Raw genomic sequence first — 19413 nt, forward strand, 5'->3', positions numbered from 1 at the left:
TTCTCCTGAATACTCCAAGAATTCTGCTCTTTAGATTATTATGTGTTATGGAGATTAAGGAGAGAGCATTCCCTTTTCCATTTTCTCTTTTTCTTTTTCTATTTCTTTTTTTTCTTTTTGAGACGGAGTCTTGGTCTGTCACCCAGGGGCTGTAGTGCAGAGGCGCCATCTCTATCTCCAGGGTTCAAGTGATTCTCCACCTCAGCCTCCCGAATAGATGGGATTACAGGCACCCAACACCACGCCTGGCCAAATTTTGTATTTTTAGTAGAGACAGAGTTTCACCATATTGTCCAGGCTGGTCTTGAACTCCTGAACTCAAGTGATCCACCCCCCTCGGCTCCCAAAGTGCTGAGATTACAAACATGAGCCACTGCACCCAGTCCCTTTTCTGATATATATGTAGTAATTAAGAAAATGATAACCATATATTTATAAAATAAGAAAAGCACATGTATACATATATGTTTTATATATACACACTATATATATAGTGTGTGTGTGTGTGTGTATATATATATATATTCTAGAGGCTGGTCTGCCTGAGATTTGGGCAGGGACACAGATCCAGACCATATTAATCACCATTCTCTCTTTTTGTCAATCCCTCTGCTTCCTCTGTGGCTTTTCTCTTCCCTCCCTTTAAAGGTAGAAGGTCCTCAGAATCATGCTTAAGTCTTTTTCTCCCTCTACACTCTCTCCACACATGAGCACTTCCATTTCTGGGATTTTGCTTGCCACATATGAAACCACAGCAATTGCATTCCTTATAATTTGAAAACTCATGTATCCAACTGGCAACAGACGGTTTCTACCACATGTTATACCAGTCAACTTACAGAGGATATCTCTATTTTTATTTCCTGACATGTTTCAGTTTACATGCTGCCAAAAGAAATCGTCGTTTGTTCTTTTTTCTCCTTAGAGTACTTAGCATAACTGATATTAAATATTATTACTATTTTTAGTTTGATTCCCTACAAAAATCAAATATGCAAGAGAGTAGAAAATAGATTTATTGTATTTACCTTTACATATTGAGTACAACATGCAACCTGGTTTAGAGAAAGGTCATTTTTACTTACATCTCTCATATAATAATGATGAGTAAATAAATTTTACCCTTTATTCTCTAATCAGGTTGCAGTCAGGATAAGAATTTCATGTTAAAGGATGAACACATACAAGAAGTTCCTATAGTAAAAGTTTAATGAACAACATAAAATAAAGAATTGAGTAGATACAAGGAAAATGTTTTATTACACTAGCCACAGTGTAAACGTGCACCTGACGTTATACGAACAAAAATAATTTAAATCTTATAAATAGTTAAATAAATATTTAAATAGATAAATCAATTTATCAGCATGATCATAGTTATAGCAGGAGTGAGAGTCTTTGAAATGGCAGAATTCATGAAAGTGTGAGCTGGTGTATGAGTCAATAAGAATTGTTTTCATGTTGGACCAGGTGTTATTCCTTCCTCCTTAATCTTTCTTGCAAGTTTGTTGATAAAGAGAAGGATCTCATGATTTCTGCTCTGATAACCTCCCAGGCACAAGGGCTGTATTTCTTCTCTGTCAGATAGAGAGTGATTCTTCGGAAGTATTTCTTCACAGCCAAGGTGGAGTCCGCATTCATCAGGGGAGTTTCTCCCACCCTCTCCTGCTGCATGACACAGGCTTCCAAGTCATTCAGCTGCTGGTAGAGTTCAGCGCAGAATTTGTCTAGGAGGTCCTCATCCCAAGCAGCAGATGAGTCTTTTGTGGTAAAGAGGTTGAAGGTCTGCTGGATCAGCTCATGGAGGACAGAGATGGCTGGAGCCTTCTGGAACTGGTTGCCATCAAACTCCTGCTGGGGAAATCCAAAGTCATGTCTGTCCATCAGACAGGAGGAAGGAGAGATTCTGCTCATTTGTTTCAGGAGCATCATGGTCCTTCTGTTATCCAGGCTGTGGGTCTCAGGCAGATCACAGCCCAGAGAGCAGCTTGACTTGCAGCTGAGCACCACCAGGGCCATCAGTAAAGCAAAGGGCAATGCCATCGTAGATATTGCAGATGCTTCTGGGCTTGCTGAGATGGGTGACTCTGAACCTTGGGCTCTAGGTTTTCTGAAGGCCTTGCTTCGAGCCGATGACTTAAATAGGGAACATACTGATTTCCACTTTCTTAATGCTCCTGGGCCACTTTCCATTTCTGTTTTTGCTTTCCTTCATGCACTCTTTACATGAGTTGAGAGCAGTGTTTCTCAACCATTTGGTTTTTCATTATTGCCTCCCCCATCTTGTTCCCAGAGACTTTTAAAATATTTTTTTCCTAATTGAACCCACTGTGAAAATTTAATAACACAGATATAGTATGTATCTATTTGTGTACTATGTGTATATCTCTATACTCAAAAAGCACAAAGTTTAATCTTTTAATTCAATGCAGGTTTAAAAATAACCAAATGAAAATTTTAAGCTAAAAATTAGATTTAAATTCTATTCAAATTTAACTGAACTTTATAACTAAATTTGCTTATGGGCTTCAATGTAATTTATTTACTGATATAAATTGTAATGTATTAAATTACATAAGCAAATTAACAAATTATAAATATTATCTAATATTTATAGATAGACATTATACATCTAAGTAGTGAATGCTTACAAATTATTTGAAACTGATAAAGCCTTAAAATTTTTTAATATTTTTATTGTTTATTTTTATTATACTTAACTTTAAATTTTGCTGCATGTGAGAAAATTTTTAACTTCACTAGCTGCTAGATACTCACCTAGATATTGTCAAGAGTTTTTTCTTCAATGCTTGACCTAAATATTGATGGGTTGAACAACTTCAGTAGAATTTTTAAAATATAAATTATTTATATTTCATTTCAAAGCCCATAACACAGACAGAAATACTAAGGATCAAACAGAAGCAATAGCTATATGATGGCCAGTGACAAACCATATGTATGCAGAGAACACCTCTCATGATATAACTTTTAGTTCTAATAAATCTTGGGAAGTACTCCAATCACAGCTACCCATTATTCACAGGTTTGTAATGCTGAACTTTTATACCTCCTATGTATCGTCCATGAACTCAAGGTCAGTAAACCCAATGGAGAAAGAAAATAAAACTAAGGAATAAGATTTTGTTAAATAGGGTTGAGCTTTGAAGACCCACAAACCATTTAATTATGTAAGATTTGTTCCCATTCCCAAGAACTAACTTCTACACCCTTGAGAGTAGTGTCATACGCAATGAGAATACACAATTGAAAAAACATTCTCAATTTGATTAAAAAAATTTTTTGGCATGAAAGTTCAAATTTCCAAAGTACCTTCAGAGGTTCTTTGTTGATTCCTAGTAAACCAAAGGAAACCATCTTTGTCCTAAATGCACATAATAGGATGTAAATGTAGTAACATAAATAAGTTGACAGTTTGTTTTCCATAGCATGCCAGACACCAGATACCTTTCTTTCTCATTTCATTTCTGTAGAAAGCAAAAGTTGTCACTTTTTGCATCCTAACGAATGGGGACAAAAAGACAACGCAAGTGGCCGGGTGCAGTGGCTCACACCTGTAATCTCAGCACTTTGACAGGCCAAAGCGGACAGATCACCTGAGGTCGGGAGTTTGAGACCAGCCTGACAAACATGGTGCAGGTTAAGGGGTGGGAAAGTGCAGAAGCAAAATGGTAGAAGGGATGTAGGTCAAAGGTAGCAAATAAGTATCGGCTGGAAGAAAAGTAATTACTCCTGGTCCACAAGTTGTTTTCAGATTTACTGAACCCCGACTTGCAAATATACCAACAGCAAGAATTTATACACAAGAAAGACACATTGTTGAGAGTACAATATTCTCTCTGGAAAACGGGTCAGTGTTCACTGCACCAAACTCTCCACTATTAGATAAGTAAACTGAGAAGGCCTATTTGTTTTCTTCTTATATTTCTAGTAAGAAACAAGAGAATTGATACTTTCAAAGGACACTTCCCTAACTTAATAGAGTTATATAATAAAGATAATGTTAATAAGAGAAATGAAATATCAGGCTGGGCGTGGTGGTTTACGCCTGTAATCCCAGCACTTTGTGAGGCTGAGACGGGCAGATCACCTGAGGTCAGGAGTTCGAGACTAGCCAGACCAACATTTTGAAACACCATCTCTACTAAAAATACAAAATTAGCCTGGTGTGGTGGCGCATGCCTGTAATCCCAGCTGAAGCAGGAGAATTGCTTAAACTGGGGAGGCGGGGGTTGCAGTAGGCCGTGCCATTGCACTCCACTTGCACCCCAGTCCAGGCAACAAGCGTGAAACTCTGTCTCAAAAAAAAAAGACAAAAAAGGAATGAAATATCTAAATTGTGAAAAGTCTTTATTTATTCAGACAGTGTTTTTAGAACTTGCATAATGAATGCTCACTTAACCAAAAAAGAATACCCTCGTTTTCCACATTTACTGAATGCGTACCACGTACCTAGTCCCATTTATTCACTGGAGATATCACTGATGAAAGCACACAATGATAGATTTTACTATTGTCCCCATTTACAAAAGAAAAAAAAAAAAGAAATACCAGAGAGCTATTAAGTTATGAAGCTAAGCTATTAAGTTGTGCAGCTACAGTTTGGATGCAGAAAATTCAGCTCTGAAGTCTTACCTCTTACCTCTTACATGCTCTCTGGGAATATTTCTGGACATAAGAACCGGAGCTGATTTCTAGACCAATCAATGTTTTGCTAGTAGAGTCCTGTGTACATAACAGCAGGGTCTTTCTCTTCAGTTTCCATTTGTCTCCTTCACTGAAATCTCCCATTTGTCCATGCCAACATGTTACATTACAATTAAATTGGGCCCCACTTTACTTACACATTATATTCTAGTTTTGTCTTCTTGAGGATACGCCATCATAAGCACGAACATATTTGTAAAACACGTTGTTCACCCGGTGAATATATTCATCAACCCTGTATATTTCTGTCAATTTAAAATTCTACACAGTACTATTCTTTTAATCAAATATCCACAATACTTTAGATTTACACCTGTATAGCAGAAATTTAAGAAAGAACAAGTCATTGTCAGGCTAGAGACATGAACTAAATCAGAACTAAACCAATGAGCTAAGGCTCCGAGCTCAGGGAGAGCACACCTGGACAGGTTAACTAAAGGGGTTATTAAAGGTGTGGAAATCGAAACACTTCTGGAGAAATGAGGAGAGTCCATGGCATTAGAGGATGAGGACTGAGATGACAAAAGACCCTGAGTCATCTGACTTGCCAACTGGTTGATGCCTTTTACGTTGTAGGCCACCAGAGTGTGCTGCAGTGTTGATTGTACTGCCTTAATTTAAGGATCTGGTGAAGAAAAATTTATGCTGACACTTATGGTATAACAGTAAGGAAGGCTTTATTTAGAAGTATTGCAACAGGTGTTGAAACTATCACGATAGGTGTATTAGTTCTTGCATTACTATATAGAAAAACCTGAGACTGGGTAATTTAGAAAGAAAAGAGGTTTAATTGGCTCACGATTCTGCAGACAATATAGGGAGCATGGCTGGGGAGGCCTCAGGACACTAATAAACATGGCAGAAGGCTAAGGGGAAGCAGGCATGTCCTGCATGACCGGAGCAGGAGGAGAGAAGCAGGGGAGGTGCTGCATAATTTTAAACAACCAGATCTTGCAATAACTCACTCTTACCATGACACTACCAGGGGGTGGTGTTAAACTATGAGTAACCACCCCGTGATCCAATCACCTCCCACCAGGCCCTGCCTCCAACACTGGGGATTACAATTCCATGTGAGATTTGGATGGGGATGCCGACCCAAACCATATCAAGAGGGGAGAGAAACCAACTGGTGCTCAGCTCAAAAATCAGCAAAGACAACCTGGGGTTTATACCCAACAAGCAGAATGAGGGGGTCAGATAGAAAGTCACTAAAAGGAGACATCAAAGGCAGGGGGATCATTGCTAAACTGAACATAATTCTTTCTAAAGGCAAGCCAGGGTAATTATATATTGAGAGTGTGTGAGATGAGGAATTTGATCAGATATCAATGGTAAATCAGCTATCAAGCGTGGAAGGATTCTCATAAAACTGAATTAGTAAGATTCTTGCTACAACTGGACTTGGCAAACCTAAGAATGGACCCAAAGGCACGACCTAGTCAGCAGGAGAGTTTGTAGGAGACTGACTAAAGTTTGGTGAAGGACAGAGTCTTTGTCAGAACCTTAAGGGGTAAGAGACAGAACTATCTGCTAAACAGTTACAAAGGAGATTAAATTTTATGTCTTTTGAAAACAATACCATTTAATGAAAGATTTTAATCAATGAAACATATATTTTTAAAATTTTAATCAGTAATGTTAGGAATTTTGGAAGCCTATTCATTTTTAACTTGTATTTCAAAATAATTCTTGACCTATACAGAGGTGCAAAGATTGTACAGCGAGTTCTCTTCCCTTCACTCAGCTTCTCCTAATGTTAACAACTTACATAGCCATGAAACAATGATCAAAACTAAGAAATTAAAACTGGTGCATTAATATTTGCTAAACTAACCAAGGATAGGTAAATCTCTAACTGAATACAGAAACCCATAGGACCTAGGTATCCTGACTTCCTATGCAAAGTATGGAGAGTAAAACTGGAGGCTAGAATCAGGGCTAAAAATATATCTTCTAACTTTAGCACAAAGATGTTTCTCATCTGATTAATAAATATCCATTTGGATTGATATTTCTAAAGTTTACTGGGAATATTAAACTTCTAATGCAAAAATCAAGAGGGTAGAGTGATATCATTTTAGGTTATATGGAAAATACATAAATGAAAACATAAGTGGAAGTAAAAATTTAGAGAAATGCTCAGAAAAATGAAAACTATTTATGCCCCGTGAAAGCCATGCATAGAAAGATGATCTTCAGAGAACCTATGGTCCAAGGTTCACTCAGACCCCAGCTCAGCCAAGTCAGCAGCACTCTCATTTCCCAATCGTCCTCCTCCTCCCTTTACTGGTGTCCCTGGTGGTGCGCAGCTGTGGCCCTGTTGGATCCCCGGGCTGTGACCTGCCTCCAAACCATGGCCTGTTACTCAGGAAGACCTTAGAGATTCTGGGCCAAATGAGGAGAATCTCCCCTTTCTTATGTCTCAAGGACAGAAGAGTCTTGAGATTCCCCCAGGAGATGGTGGATGGCAGCCAGTTGCAGAAGGTCCATACCGTGTCTGTCCTCCATGAGATGCTGCAGCAGATCTTCAACTTCTTCCCCACAGAGCACTCCTCTGCTGCCTGGAACATGACCCTCCTGGACCAGCTCCACACTGGACTTCATCAGCAGCTGGAATACCTGGAGACCTGCTTGGTGAAGGTGATGGTAGAGGAAGAATTTGCTGGGGTGTTTGGGAGCCCTACACTGGGCTTGAGGAAGGTACTTCCGGGGAATCTGTGTCTACCTGAAATAGAAGAAATATGGTAACTGTGCCTAGGAAGTTGCCAAAGTGGAAATCATGAGATCCTTCTCCACCTCAACAAATTTGCTAGAAAAATAGAGAAGTAAGATTAAAGACCTGGGCTCATCTTGAAATGATTCTCATTGACTGATCTGCCATATCACACTTGTACGTGTGACTTTGGATATTAAAACAGCTCATTTCTGCTTTAGTCAGAATTAACTGAATTAGTTTTAGCGAATACTTTAGTAATAGCATAAAGCAAGTGTATGTAAAAAATATTCAGCTCCTGGAGCATCCGTACCTCAGAGATGACTACCCTGATGCTATTTACATATCTTCCTTCTGTTTTACATGCCTTATTTTTATGATATTTATAAAATTTACATGTTCATCTTTACATTGTATTAAAATTTACAAACATTCACTTTTTCATGTCATTAACTTTGTATTTTGTTTTATTAAATTATTATCAAAGAAAACTCTGTAAATGTTTCTATCCTAAAAATAAAATCTACATTCTATTTTTGTAAACCAAATTGAAGAAAATATGAAAAAATGTATCAACTCATTCATTCCATTCCTATTATATGTGTGAACTGAATAAATGGCAAACTGTGACATTTCCTTAAAGAAATACAGGTGAATAAGGCAAACACAGTTTCTCTCAGTCTAAGAGGGAAAGAGACATAAAAACAGGACTAATATTTATATTATTTCAAATGTGTTAAATGCTACAAAGAGAAGTAAAGAAAAGTGATTTTCTCACACCAGAAGGAGAAATGGGAGTGAAGATAAAGACCCTGTCATTACTTGAACAGGAATTTACTGGGAAAATGTTGATCAGTCTAGAATTTAGGTTCTTATGGTCAGAAACATTCCCAGAAAGCACATAAAAGCTCTGGACTCAGGGTCAGACTTTCTGGGATCCAACAGTGGCTCCACAATTCAATAGCTTTCTGTGTTTCCATTTTTTTCTTCTGTAAATGGGGATAATAATAGAATTTCTCACTATCTGCTTCAGTCACTGATATTTCCAGTGACATAATGAAGCTGGGCTCATAGTAGATGTTCAATAAATGTGAAAAATGAGCATATTCCTCACTGGATAAAGTGAGGATTGACTTGTAACTGCTAAGAACATGGCTGACAATAAACACCGTCTGCAATTTACCTATTTTATTCTTCTCATTAACATTATCCTAATTGTCTAACTCTATTAAGTGGGGAGACATATTCTTTGAAATAATCTGTTCCTGACTTTTATTACAAACATGATGAAAAAATTATTCATATTTTGAACATATTTATTTACTAGGGGAGAATTTTGTGCAGTTAACATACCATTATCCAGAAAAAAAAAATTGTACTCTCAGAAATTGGTCATTCTTGTGTATAAACATTTGTGAGTGCTTTGTGTGTCTCCTTCGACTCTCTGTGAAGGCTGGATTCAATAAAGCTGAAAATACCTCCTGAGCCAGAAATGATTACGTTTTTCAAGCACAGAATTGCTTGCTACCTCCAATCTACATCCCTTCTACTATTTTGCTTCGTCTTTTCTTCATCCCTTAATCTCACTCTTTTTCCAAAGGGATGTTTCCCTTTGTACATACTTTTTAAATTATGGTAAAATATACGTAATATAAAATTTACCATTTTAACTGTTTTTAAGCATACAGTTCAGTAGTATGTTCATTTTGTTGTGCAACTAACTTCTGGGACTTTTCTATCTTGCAAAACTGAAACTCTGTACCCATTAAACAATAACTCCCCATTTTTTTCTCCCTTCTGTGAGCCCCTGGCAACCACCATCCTACCTTTTGTTTATATGAATTGTTCTATTCTAGATATCTCACATATGTGGAATCATACAGTACAGTAGGCCCTCCATATCCATGGATCAGCATCCATACATTCGACCAACCTCAGGTCAAAAATATTGAATAAACCATAAAAATAACAATACAAGAAAAACAATACAAATAAAAATACTGTATAATATATATTTGCATAGCATTTTATTTTATTAGATATTATTAATAATCCAGAGATTATTTAAAGTATACAGGAGGATATTCATAGGTTATATGTGAATACTATGCCAATTTATATAGTGAACTTGAGCATCGTGGATTTTGGTATCTGAAGGAGGTCCTGCAACCAATCTCCTTGCAGATACTGAGGGAAGACTGTATTTGTCTTTTTGTGACTGGCTTATTTCATTTGGCATAAAGTCGTCAAGGTCCCTTCATGCTGTAGCATGTGTTAGAATGAAGCTGAATAATACTTCATTGCATGGATATGCCACATTTTGCTGAATAATATAACAAGGCAGAACAATATTCCATTGTATAAGGCCGAATACTAATCCATTGTAAGCATAATGGAATATACATAAGGCTGAACAATATTCCATTATATGTATATCCCATATTTTGTTTAACCATTCATTCATCCATCAATGAACACTTGGGCTGCTTTTACCTTTTGGCTACTGTGAGTAATGCTGCTATAAACATAGTGTATAAATATATCTTCAAAATCCTGCTTCTAATTATTTTTTATATATACTCAGAAGTGTAATTGCTGAATTATATGGTACTTCTATTTTTGACTTTCTGAGGAACCATAATACTGCTTCCCATAGTGCTGAGCTGTACCGCTTTATAATCGCACCAACACTGCACAAGGGTTTCCATTTTTCCTCATCCTTGCCAACATCTTTTTTTTACAATAAACATCCTGATAGGTGTGAGTGATATCTTCTTGTTGTTTTAATTTGCATTTCCCTAATGGTTGGTTATGTTGAGAACCTTTTCACCTGTGTCTTAGTCCATTGGAGATGCTATGACAAAATGCCAAAAACTGGATGGCTTATAAACAACAGAAATTTATTTCTCACATTCCTGGAAGGAAGCTGGGAAGTCCAAGATCAGTGTACCAGCAAATTTGATGTCTGGCAAGGGCCCCTTTCCTGTTTTAATAGATAGCACCTGCTTATGTTATCATATGGTGGAAGGAAAGCTAGCTCTCTGGGTTCTCTTTTATAAGAGCACTAATCCCATTCAGCCACAGAGGGATCCACCGTGATGACTTAATCATATCCCAGAAGTTCCCATCTCTTAATACCATCACCTTAGGAGTTAAGATTCTAATATATGAATTTTGGAGGGCCACAAACATTCAGATCATAGTAATGTTCATGTTGGCTCTTTACGTGTATTTTTTGGAGAAATGCCTATTCAAGTTATTTGCCCATTCTTTAAATTAAACTTATTAATTGTTGAGTTGAAGGAGTTACTTATATGGTTTGGATATTAACCCTTTATCAGATCTACTATTTGCAAATATTTTCCTGCATTCCATAGGTGGCCTTTTAAATCTGTTAATTATGTTCTTTGATGCATAGAAATTTTACATTTTAATGTGGTCCAGTTAATCTATTTTTACTTTATTCACCTGTGCTTCTGGTGTCATATCCAAGAATTCATTGTCAAATCCATTGTCATGAAACTTGCCATGTAAGTTTCCTCAATTGATTTTACAGTTTTATATCTTATATTTGGATCATTATCCATTTTGAGTTCATTTTTGCTTACAGTGTAGTGTAAGAGATCCAATTTCATTCTTTTGCATGTGAATATTCAGTTTTCCCAAACCATTTGTCAAAGGGATTTTTTTCCATTGTGTAGTCTTGGCACACTTGTCAAAGATTATTTGACCATGCAGGTTAGAGTTTACTTCTGGGCTCCCATTCCATTCCATTAGTCTATATGTCTGTTTTTATTCAAGTGCCATGCTGCCTTAATTATTGTAGCGTCATAATATGTTTCAAAATTAGGAAACATGAGGCCTCTTGCTTTGTTTTTCTTTCTCAAGATTGTTTTGGCAATCCAGAGACCATGACGTTTAGGATATATATTTTTCTATGTCTGTTAAAAATGCCTCTGTGATTTTGATAGAGATTGCATTGAATCTGTATATCACTTTGGAGGGTATGAAGATTTTAACAATATTAAGTCTTCCAACCCATGATGGATACAAGTAAATGTCTTTCCACTTATTTTAGTCATCTTTAATTTTTTCAGCAGTATTTGGTAGTTTCCAGTGTACATGTCTTTCACATCCTGGGTTAAGTTTATTCCTAAATATTTTATGTTTTTTGATGCTATTGTAAATGAGAGCATTTTCTTAATTTCCTATTAAGATTATCCACTGTTAGTATATAGAAATGCTGCTGATTTTTATTGATTTTGTATACTGCAACTTTGCTCAATTCATTTATAAGTTCTCTGTGTGTGTGTGTGTGTGTGTGTGTGTGTGTGTGTGTGTAATCTTTAGGTTTTTCTACATATAAGAATATGTCATCTGCCAACAGAGATAATTTCACTTTTTCCTTTACAATTTGGATGCTTGTTATTTCTTTTTGTTGCCTAAATACTCTGGCTAGGATTTGAAATATTAGTTGTAAGAGCACATTTTTGCCTTTTTCCTGAACTTAGAAGAAAAACATGTAGTTTTTCACAGTTGAGTATGATGTTTACTATAGAATTTTCATATAATAGGCCATATCATGTTGAGGTAATTTCCTTCTAATCCTAGTTTGTTGTGTGTCTTTTTTAATCATGAAAGGATATTGAATTTTATCAAATGGTTTTTCAGCATCAACTGAGGTGATCATGGTTTTTCCTCCATTCTGTTCATGTAGTTTACTACATTGATTTATTTCTATGTGTTGAACCATTCTTACATTCCAGGAATAAATTGCGTGTAGCCATGTTCTATAATCGTTTTAATGTGCTGTTAAATTTGATTTGCAAGTATTATGCTGAGGGTTTTTGCATCAATATTCATCAGAGATATTGGTTTGTAGTAGTTTTCATATCATGTCCTTCACTGAATTTTATGTCAAGTTAATGCAAGATTCATAAAATTAGTTTGGAAGTGTTCCCTCCTCTTCAATCTTATGGAATAGTTTGAGAAAGATCCTGTTAATTTTTTGAATTTTTGGTAGAATTTTCTAGTGAAGCCATCTGGCCCAGGGCTTGTCTTTTTTCAGGGGTTTTTAATTATTTATTCAATCTCCTTATAGGTCTATTGCAAATTTTTATTTCTTTATGATTCAGTCTTGGTAAGTTGTACATTTCTAGGAATTCAACCATTTTTTCTAGGTTATACAATTTGCTGAAGTATAATTGTTCATAGTTTTATGATCTTTTTTTCCTGTGGCGTCAGCTGTAGTGTCCCCTCTTATATTCCTGATTTTGTGATATGAGTATTCTCTTTTTTAAAAAGTAATCTAGTAAGAGTTTGTTGATTTTGCTGAACTTTTCAAAAAACTAACCCTCAGTTTTACTGATTTTTTTTTTTTATAATTGCTCGTCTATTCTCTGTTTTATTTATCTTTGCTCCAGCTTTATTATTCCCTTCCTTCTGCTAGATTAGGGGTTTATTTATTTATTTGCACTTCTTTTCTTAGTTACTTAAGGTGCACAATAAGGTTGTTGTATTAGTCTGTTTTCATGCTGCTGATAAAGACATACCCGAGACTGGGAAATTTACAAAAGAAAGAGGTTTATTGGACTTTCAGTTCCAAATGGCTGGGGAAGCCTCACAATCATGGTGGAAGGCAAGGAAAAGCAAGTCACATCTTACACGAATGGCAGCAGGCAAAGAGAGAGATTGTGCAGAGAAACTCCCATTTTTAAAACTATCAGATCCCATGAGACTCGATCACTATCAGATCACATCTTGTGAGGACCATTTAAAACTATCAAATCTTGTGAGACCCATTCATCTATCAGATCAGATCTTGTGAGACTCATTTAAAACTATCAGATCTTGGGAGACCCATTCACTATCACGAGAACAGCATGGGCAAGACCAGCCCCCATAATTTGATTATCTCCCACCAGGTCCCTCCCACAACATGTGGGAACTATGGGAGCTACAAGATGAGATTTGGGTGGGGACACAGAATTAAACTATATCAGTTGTTGATTTGAACTCTCTTCTTCTTTATAAGTTTTTATGGCTGGAAATTTCTCACTTAGCACTGCTTTCACTTCATTGCATAAGTTTTGGTATATTTTGTTTTTTTAGTTTCATTTATTGTTTTCTAATTTCTATTGTGTTCCTTCTTAAATTTTTCTCATTTAGACATACATATGTTTTATTTTTTTCTCTGTGCATTTGTATGTGAAATCAGACCACTTTTACTTTCTAGGAAAGTGAAATGAGATAGAAAGACATCTGGTGTTGTGAGGACTATATAGAAACATTGTACATTTCAGTTCTTTTTGTCATATTTACATACTTTTATTGACATAAAATGAAGATGAAAACCCAGGAGTAGCAAAACAAATTTGCATAGCAAAATATCACAATAAAAGGGAATATACATTAAGTCCCCAACACAATCCAGGGAAACAAACAAAAATGTTCCAGCAGGGCATGGTGGCTCAAGCCTGTAATCCCAGCACTTTGGGAGGCCAAGGCAGGCACCGCACTTGAGTTCAGGAGTTTGAGAACAGCCTGGCCAACATGGTGAAACCCTATCTCTACCAAAATTAGCCAGGTGTGGTAGCAAACGCCTGTATTAGCTACTTGAGAGGCTGAGTCACGATAATTGCTTGAACTCAGGAGGCAGACGTTGCTGTAAGCTGAGCTCTTGCCACTGCACTCCAGCCTGGGAGACACAGCAAGAATCCATCTTTAAAAAAAAAAAAAAAAAAGGTTCCTTTTCCAGTGTTGAATAGACTAAGAATAACAGCTTAAGCAGGATTATCCTGCATTCAAAAGCTATGATGATTAGGTTAAACTCTAAAATCCAATTAAAATGTGTTGACTGGATTATTGTATAAAAGTTATTAATTTTTGCAAAATACATTTTTAGAAAGAAAGTTCATTTACTGTGGAAACTCCTGTACCCATTTCAGAACTCTGAGCATTTTAATGATAAAAAGAGTTTAAGTTAATTAATGACATAAATAGTTTAAGTAAATTGTTAAAAATAATAAATACTAAAATGCATTTGGTTTATTTAAAAAAACTGATCCTATCTGATCTCTATCCTCATATAGACATGTTGATTTTATACTGTTGTCATCTAAATATCATCAAATGATTTAAAGCCTAGATTTCTGGGTGATGGAACAATGAAGTCCCAACAATTTATAGTTCACACACACATTCTGGGAAGTTGGCCTTACTTAACAATGGCAGGAAAGGTAGAAGATTGATGACTTGGGGATTACAGGGATACTACCCACAAAATGTAGTGTGATTTGTTGTCTGCTTGCTGTAAGCTGTGTGAATCAGGGAGAGTTTGAGTTTGGACATTTGGCTCGATATTGTGACACCAGGCTGGTTAATTTCTATTATAAAATGTAGAGGGCAATTTAAAGATGAGGTCATAATATAGTTTAATATAGTGCTATGCAAAGGCTGAAAATTATGTTTCTCTTGCATTTGAATTCCCAGTGCAATATATACCTTAAAGGAATTAGATATCCAGTGGGTTTGGCAATACATTCTAAAATCATTATTGACACTTAGTAAGAGTAGAGTAGAAATATTAGCCATTGTCTATTATAATCCTAACAAATACAGCCATGATGAAACAAAATAGCTTGGTCATCCATGAATGCCTTTTAGTATAAAGAGAAAGTCTGATAAATTGCTTCAGCAAAAATTATTTCTTGAATAAGTACAGTAGGCCTGGTACTGAGGATAAGGCAGTTAATAGGACAGAGTCCAGTTACTAAAGAGATGATTTGCCAAAGATGATCCCACACTTACCATTTTAAGAAAGGGAATCTAGAGGAATGAGGCAACTTAACTTGCTATGAAAAAAAAAAATCCCAACGCTTAGGATTGGAGTTGTAAGTTAATGCTTAACATGATAATATTTATCCAGTTATGAATTTAGGACAAAGATGGTTTCTTTTTGTTTAATAGAATTGACTTGGTTTAGAAACTATAAACATTTTTTCATGTGTCTGTTGGCTGTATGAATGTCTTCTTTTGAGAACTGTCTGTTCATATCCTTTGCCCACTTTTCGATGGGGTTGTTTGTTTTTTTCTTGTAAATTTGTTTGAGTTCTTTGTAGGTTCTGGATATTAGCCCTTTGTCAGATGAGTAGATTGCAAAAATTTTCTCCCATTCTGTAGGTTGCCTGTTCACTCTGATGGTAGTTTCTTTTGCTGTGCAGAAGCTCTTTAGTGTAATTAGATCCCATTTGTCAATTTTGGCTTTTGTTGCCGTTGCTTTTGGTGTTTTAGACATGAAGTCCTTGCCCATGCCTATGTCCTGAATGGTATTACCTAGGTTTTCTTCTAGGGTTTTTATGGTATTAGGTCTAACATTTAAGTCTCTAATCCATCTTGAATTAATTTTCGTGTAAGGAATAAGGAAAGGATCCAGTTTTAGCTTTCTACTTATGGCTAGCCAATTTTCCCAGCACCATTTATTAAATAGGGAATCCTTTCCCCATTTCTTGTTTTTCTCAGGTTTGTCAAAGATCAGATGGCTGTAGATGTGTGCAGACACATGAAAAAATGCTCATCATCACTGGCCATCAGAGAAATGCAAATCAAAACCACAATGAGATACCATCTCACACCAGTTAGAATGGCAATCATTAAAAAGTCAGGAAACAACAGATGCTGCAGAGGATGTGGAGAAATAGGAACACTTTTACACTGTTGGTGGGATTGTAAACTAGTTCAACCATTATGGAAAACAGTATGGCGATTCCTCAAGGATCTAGAACTAGAAGTACCATATGACCCAGCCATCCCATTACTGGGTATATACCCAAAAGATTATAAATCATGCTCCTATGAAGACACATGCACATGTATGTTTATAGCGGCACTATTCACAATAGCAAAGACTTGGAATCAACCCAAATGTCCATCAGTGACAGACTGGATTAAGAAAATGTGGCACATATACACCATGGAATACTATGCAGCCATAAAAAAAGATGAGTTTGTGTCCTTTGTAGGGACATGGATGCAGCTGGAAACCATCATTCTCAGCAAACTATCGCAAGAACAGAAAACCAAACACCGCATGTTCTCACTCATAGGTGGGAATTGAACATGAGATCACTTGGACTCGGGAAGGGGAACATCACACACCGGGGCCTATCAAGGGGAGGGGGCAGGGGGGAGGGATTGCATTGGGAGTTATACCTGATGTAAATGACGAGTTGATGGGTGCTGATGAGTTGATGGGTGCAGCACGCCAACATGGCACAGGTATACATATGTAACAAACCTGCACGTTATCCACATGTACCCTAGAATTTAAAGTATAAAAGAAAAAAAAAAGATATATCTTCCTATTTACTAAAATTCACTATCAGAAGTATGTTTTCTAGATTTATGCTTTAAAGTAAGCTTAGATTAATGAAAACACTTTGGCACAGATGATTGTTTTCTATGAAGCCTATAATAAACTAATTGATATATAACTGGCAAAAAAAAAAAAAGAAACTATAAATATATGTTGAGGAATTTGAACTTTAATGCAAAAATAGAAAACAAAATGAAATTGATGATATATTCAAGTTGTGTATTTCCACTGGAGATGGCATTGCCCCTAAGGTTGTAGAAATTAATTCTTCGGGGTGTGAACAACTCTCAGAGATTACAATAGTTTGTGGTTCTCCAAAGCTCAATTCTTACGTAATGTTATTCTCTAGTGTTCATTTTCCTTACTGAATTTTCTTGTGTATCACACAAGACATACTGACATTGAATTCAGTAGAAACAGACAAAATACATGCACAATCAGTGTTATAAATCTATGGTGAATAGATGGCTTACTGGAGGACTTTCTTTCCATCATTTGCTGTGATTGCCTTTCTTCCAGATGATGCTTATGTTTGAGCTTCAGGGATTCTGAGTATTAGGTAGATTTTGAGAATTAAATACAAATAATGTATACGTTATTATTTAATTCTACTAAATATTTTCAACACATCAACAGTTAATGTCAAATGCTGAAAAGAAGAAAATGTTGACAATCTCTGGATGAATATGTAGCAGCTAGTGAAATTAAAAATTAGTTTATTTTTTGAAGCAAAATTACAAGTTAGGTATACGAAAAATAAAACTTAAGAAAATAATTTCATTTTTTACCTTTAAGAAATTTATGAACATGGCCGGGTACGATGGCTCAAGCCTGTAATCCCAGCACTTTGGGAGGCTGAGATGGGTGGATCACGAGGTCAGGAGATCGAGACCATCCTGGCTAACACGGTGAAACTCCGTCTCTACTAAAAAATACAAAAAAAAAATAGCCGGGCGAGGTGGCAGGCACCTGTAGTCTCAGCTACTCGGGAGGCTGAGGCAGAAGAATGGCGTGAACCCAGGAGGCAGAGCTTGCAGTTAAGTGAGATCTGGCCACTGCACTCCAGCCTGGGCAACAGAGCAAGACTCTGTCTCAAAAAAAAAAAAAAAAGAAATTTATGAACATATGTCATCATGTTGGTATTATTATGTATATTACTACATTCTTAATTCACAAATTTGAGGCAATTTATATAAGTAAATAGAGCGAATTAAAAGTTGCTGCTCAGAGTTAAGTTAAATGTCAAATTTTTTAAAATTTAACTTTTAGTTAAATTATTTTACCATTCCTAACGGATCAAGAAATAGTAAGAGTAAACTTTATCCTTTTTCTTTTACTGTACAAAGTAGATATACATACAGTACATAAGGATATATACAGTATATTTGTTATTAAAATTTCATAACATTTAAAATTTAATAAAATGTAATAAAAATTTAATTTCAATTAAGAAGAAAAATTCTTAAAAGACACTGGAGGCAGGCAAGAGAAGGGAGTGTCAATGATGACCACACACACACACACACACATATACACACACACACACAAAACTGGTTGAAAAACTACTCTATACCCATTTAGAGAGTACATAAAGGAAAGCAAAATCAGAAGTAGAAAGTAAATTCTGAAAATGGAAACTAGTATGTTCCCTATTTAAGACCTACACATAAAGCAAGGTCTTCAGAGAACCTAGAGCTGAAGGTTCAGTCACCCATCTCAACAAGTCCAACAGCATCTGCAACATCTACCATGGCCTTGCCTTTTGCTTTACTCATGGCCCTGGTGGTGCTCAGCTGCAAGTCAAGTTGCTCTCTGGGCTGTGATCTGCCTCAGACCCACAGCCTGGGTCACAGGAGGACCATGATGCTCCTGGTACAAATGAGAAGAATCTCTCTTTTCTCCTGTCTGAAGGACAGACACGACTTCAGATTTCCCCAGGAGGAGTTTGATGGCAACCAGTTCCAGAAGGCTCAAGCTATCTCTGTCCTCCATGAGGTGATTCAGCAGACCTACAACCTCTTCAGCACAAAGGACTCATCTGCTGCTTGGGATGAAATGCTTCTAGACAAACTCTACACTGAACTTTACCAGCAGCTGAATGACCTGGAAGCCTGTGTGATGCAGGAGGCGTGGGTGGGAGAGACTCCCCTGATGAATGAGGACTCCATCCTGGCTGTGAGAAAATACTTCCAAAGAATCACTCTCTACCTGACAGAGAAGAAATACAGCCCTTGTGCATGGGAGGTTGTCAGAGCAGAAATCATGAGATCCTTCTCTTCATCAAGAAACTTGCAAGAAAGATTAAGGAGGAAGGAATAAGACCTGATCCAAAACAGAAACGACTCCCATTGACGACTATAACAGCTCACACTTTCAAGATCTGCCATTTTAAAGACTCTTGTTTCTGCTATAACCATACCATGAGTTGAATCAAATGTGTCAAATATTTTCAAGTGTGTAAATTAAGCAACATCGTGTTCGGTTGCACAGGAATTAGTCCGTTACAGATGACTAAGCTGATGGATCTATTTATCTATTTATTAAATGAATATTTATTTGACTATTTATAATATTTAATTTTTTGCCCATATAAAGA

General features: G+C 36.4%; 2 protein-coding genes and 1 pseudogene across 2 annotated transcripts; 2 read left to right on the forward strand and 1 right to left on the reverse strand.

Moving 5' to 3' along the window:
- Positions 1 to 1401: 1401 nt before the first annotated feature.
- Positions 1402 to 2153, reverse strand: LOC694631 (interferon alpha-1/13). The gene has a single exon (XM_001082177.5). The coding sequence runs from the start codon at positions 2041 to 2043 to the stop codon at positions 1474 to 1476; it is 570 nt and encodes a 189-aa protein (XP_001082177.4). The 5' UTR covers positions 2044 to 2153; the 3' UTR covers positions 1402 to 1473.
- A 3665-nt stretch (positions 2154 to 5818) lies between these two features.
- On the forward strand, positions 5819 to 7585 carry LOC106993748 (interferon omega-1-like; annotated as a pseudogene).
- Positions 7586 to 18566: 10981 nt separating this feature from the next.
- On the forward strand, positions 18567 to 19136 carry LOC106995851 (interferon alpha-6). The gene has a single exon (XM_015129025.3). It carries the CDS (start codon positions 18567 to 18569, stop codon positions 19134 to 19136), a length of 570 nt encoding a protein of 189 aa, XP_014984511.2.
- The last annotated feature ends 277 nt before the right edge of the window (positions 19137 to 19413 follow it).

This window comes from Macaca mulatta, chromosome 15 (assembly GCF_049350105.2).
Source record: "Macaca mulatta isolate MMU2019108-1 chromosome 15, T2T-MMU8v2.0, whole genome shotgun sequence".
Lineage (NCBI taxonomy): Eukaryota > Metazoa > Chordata > Mammalia > Primates > Cercopithecidae > Macaca > Macaca mulatta.

What these genes read in the sequence shown, in the direction of transcription:
- LOC694631 (XM_001082177.5), bottom strand. Translation starts at nt 2,043, where the DNA reads ATGGCATTGCCCTTTGCTTTACTGATGGCCCTGGTGGTGCTCAGCTGC.
- LOC106995851 (XM_015129025.3), top strand. Translation starts at nt 18,567, where the DNA reads ATGGCCTTGCCTTTTGCTTTACTCATGGCCCTGGTGGTGCTCAGCTGC.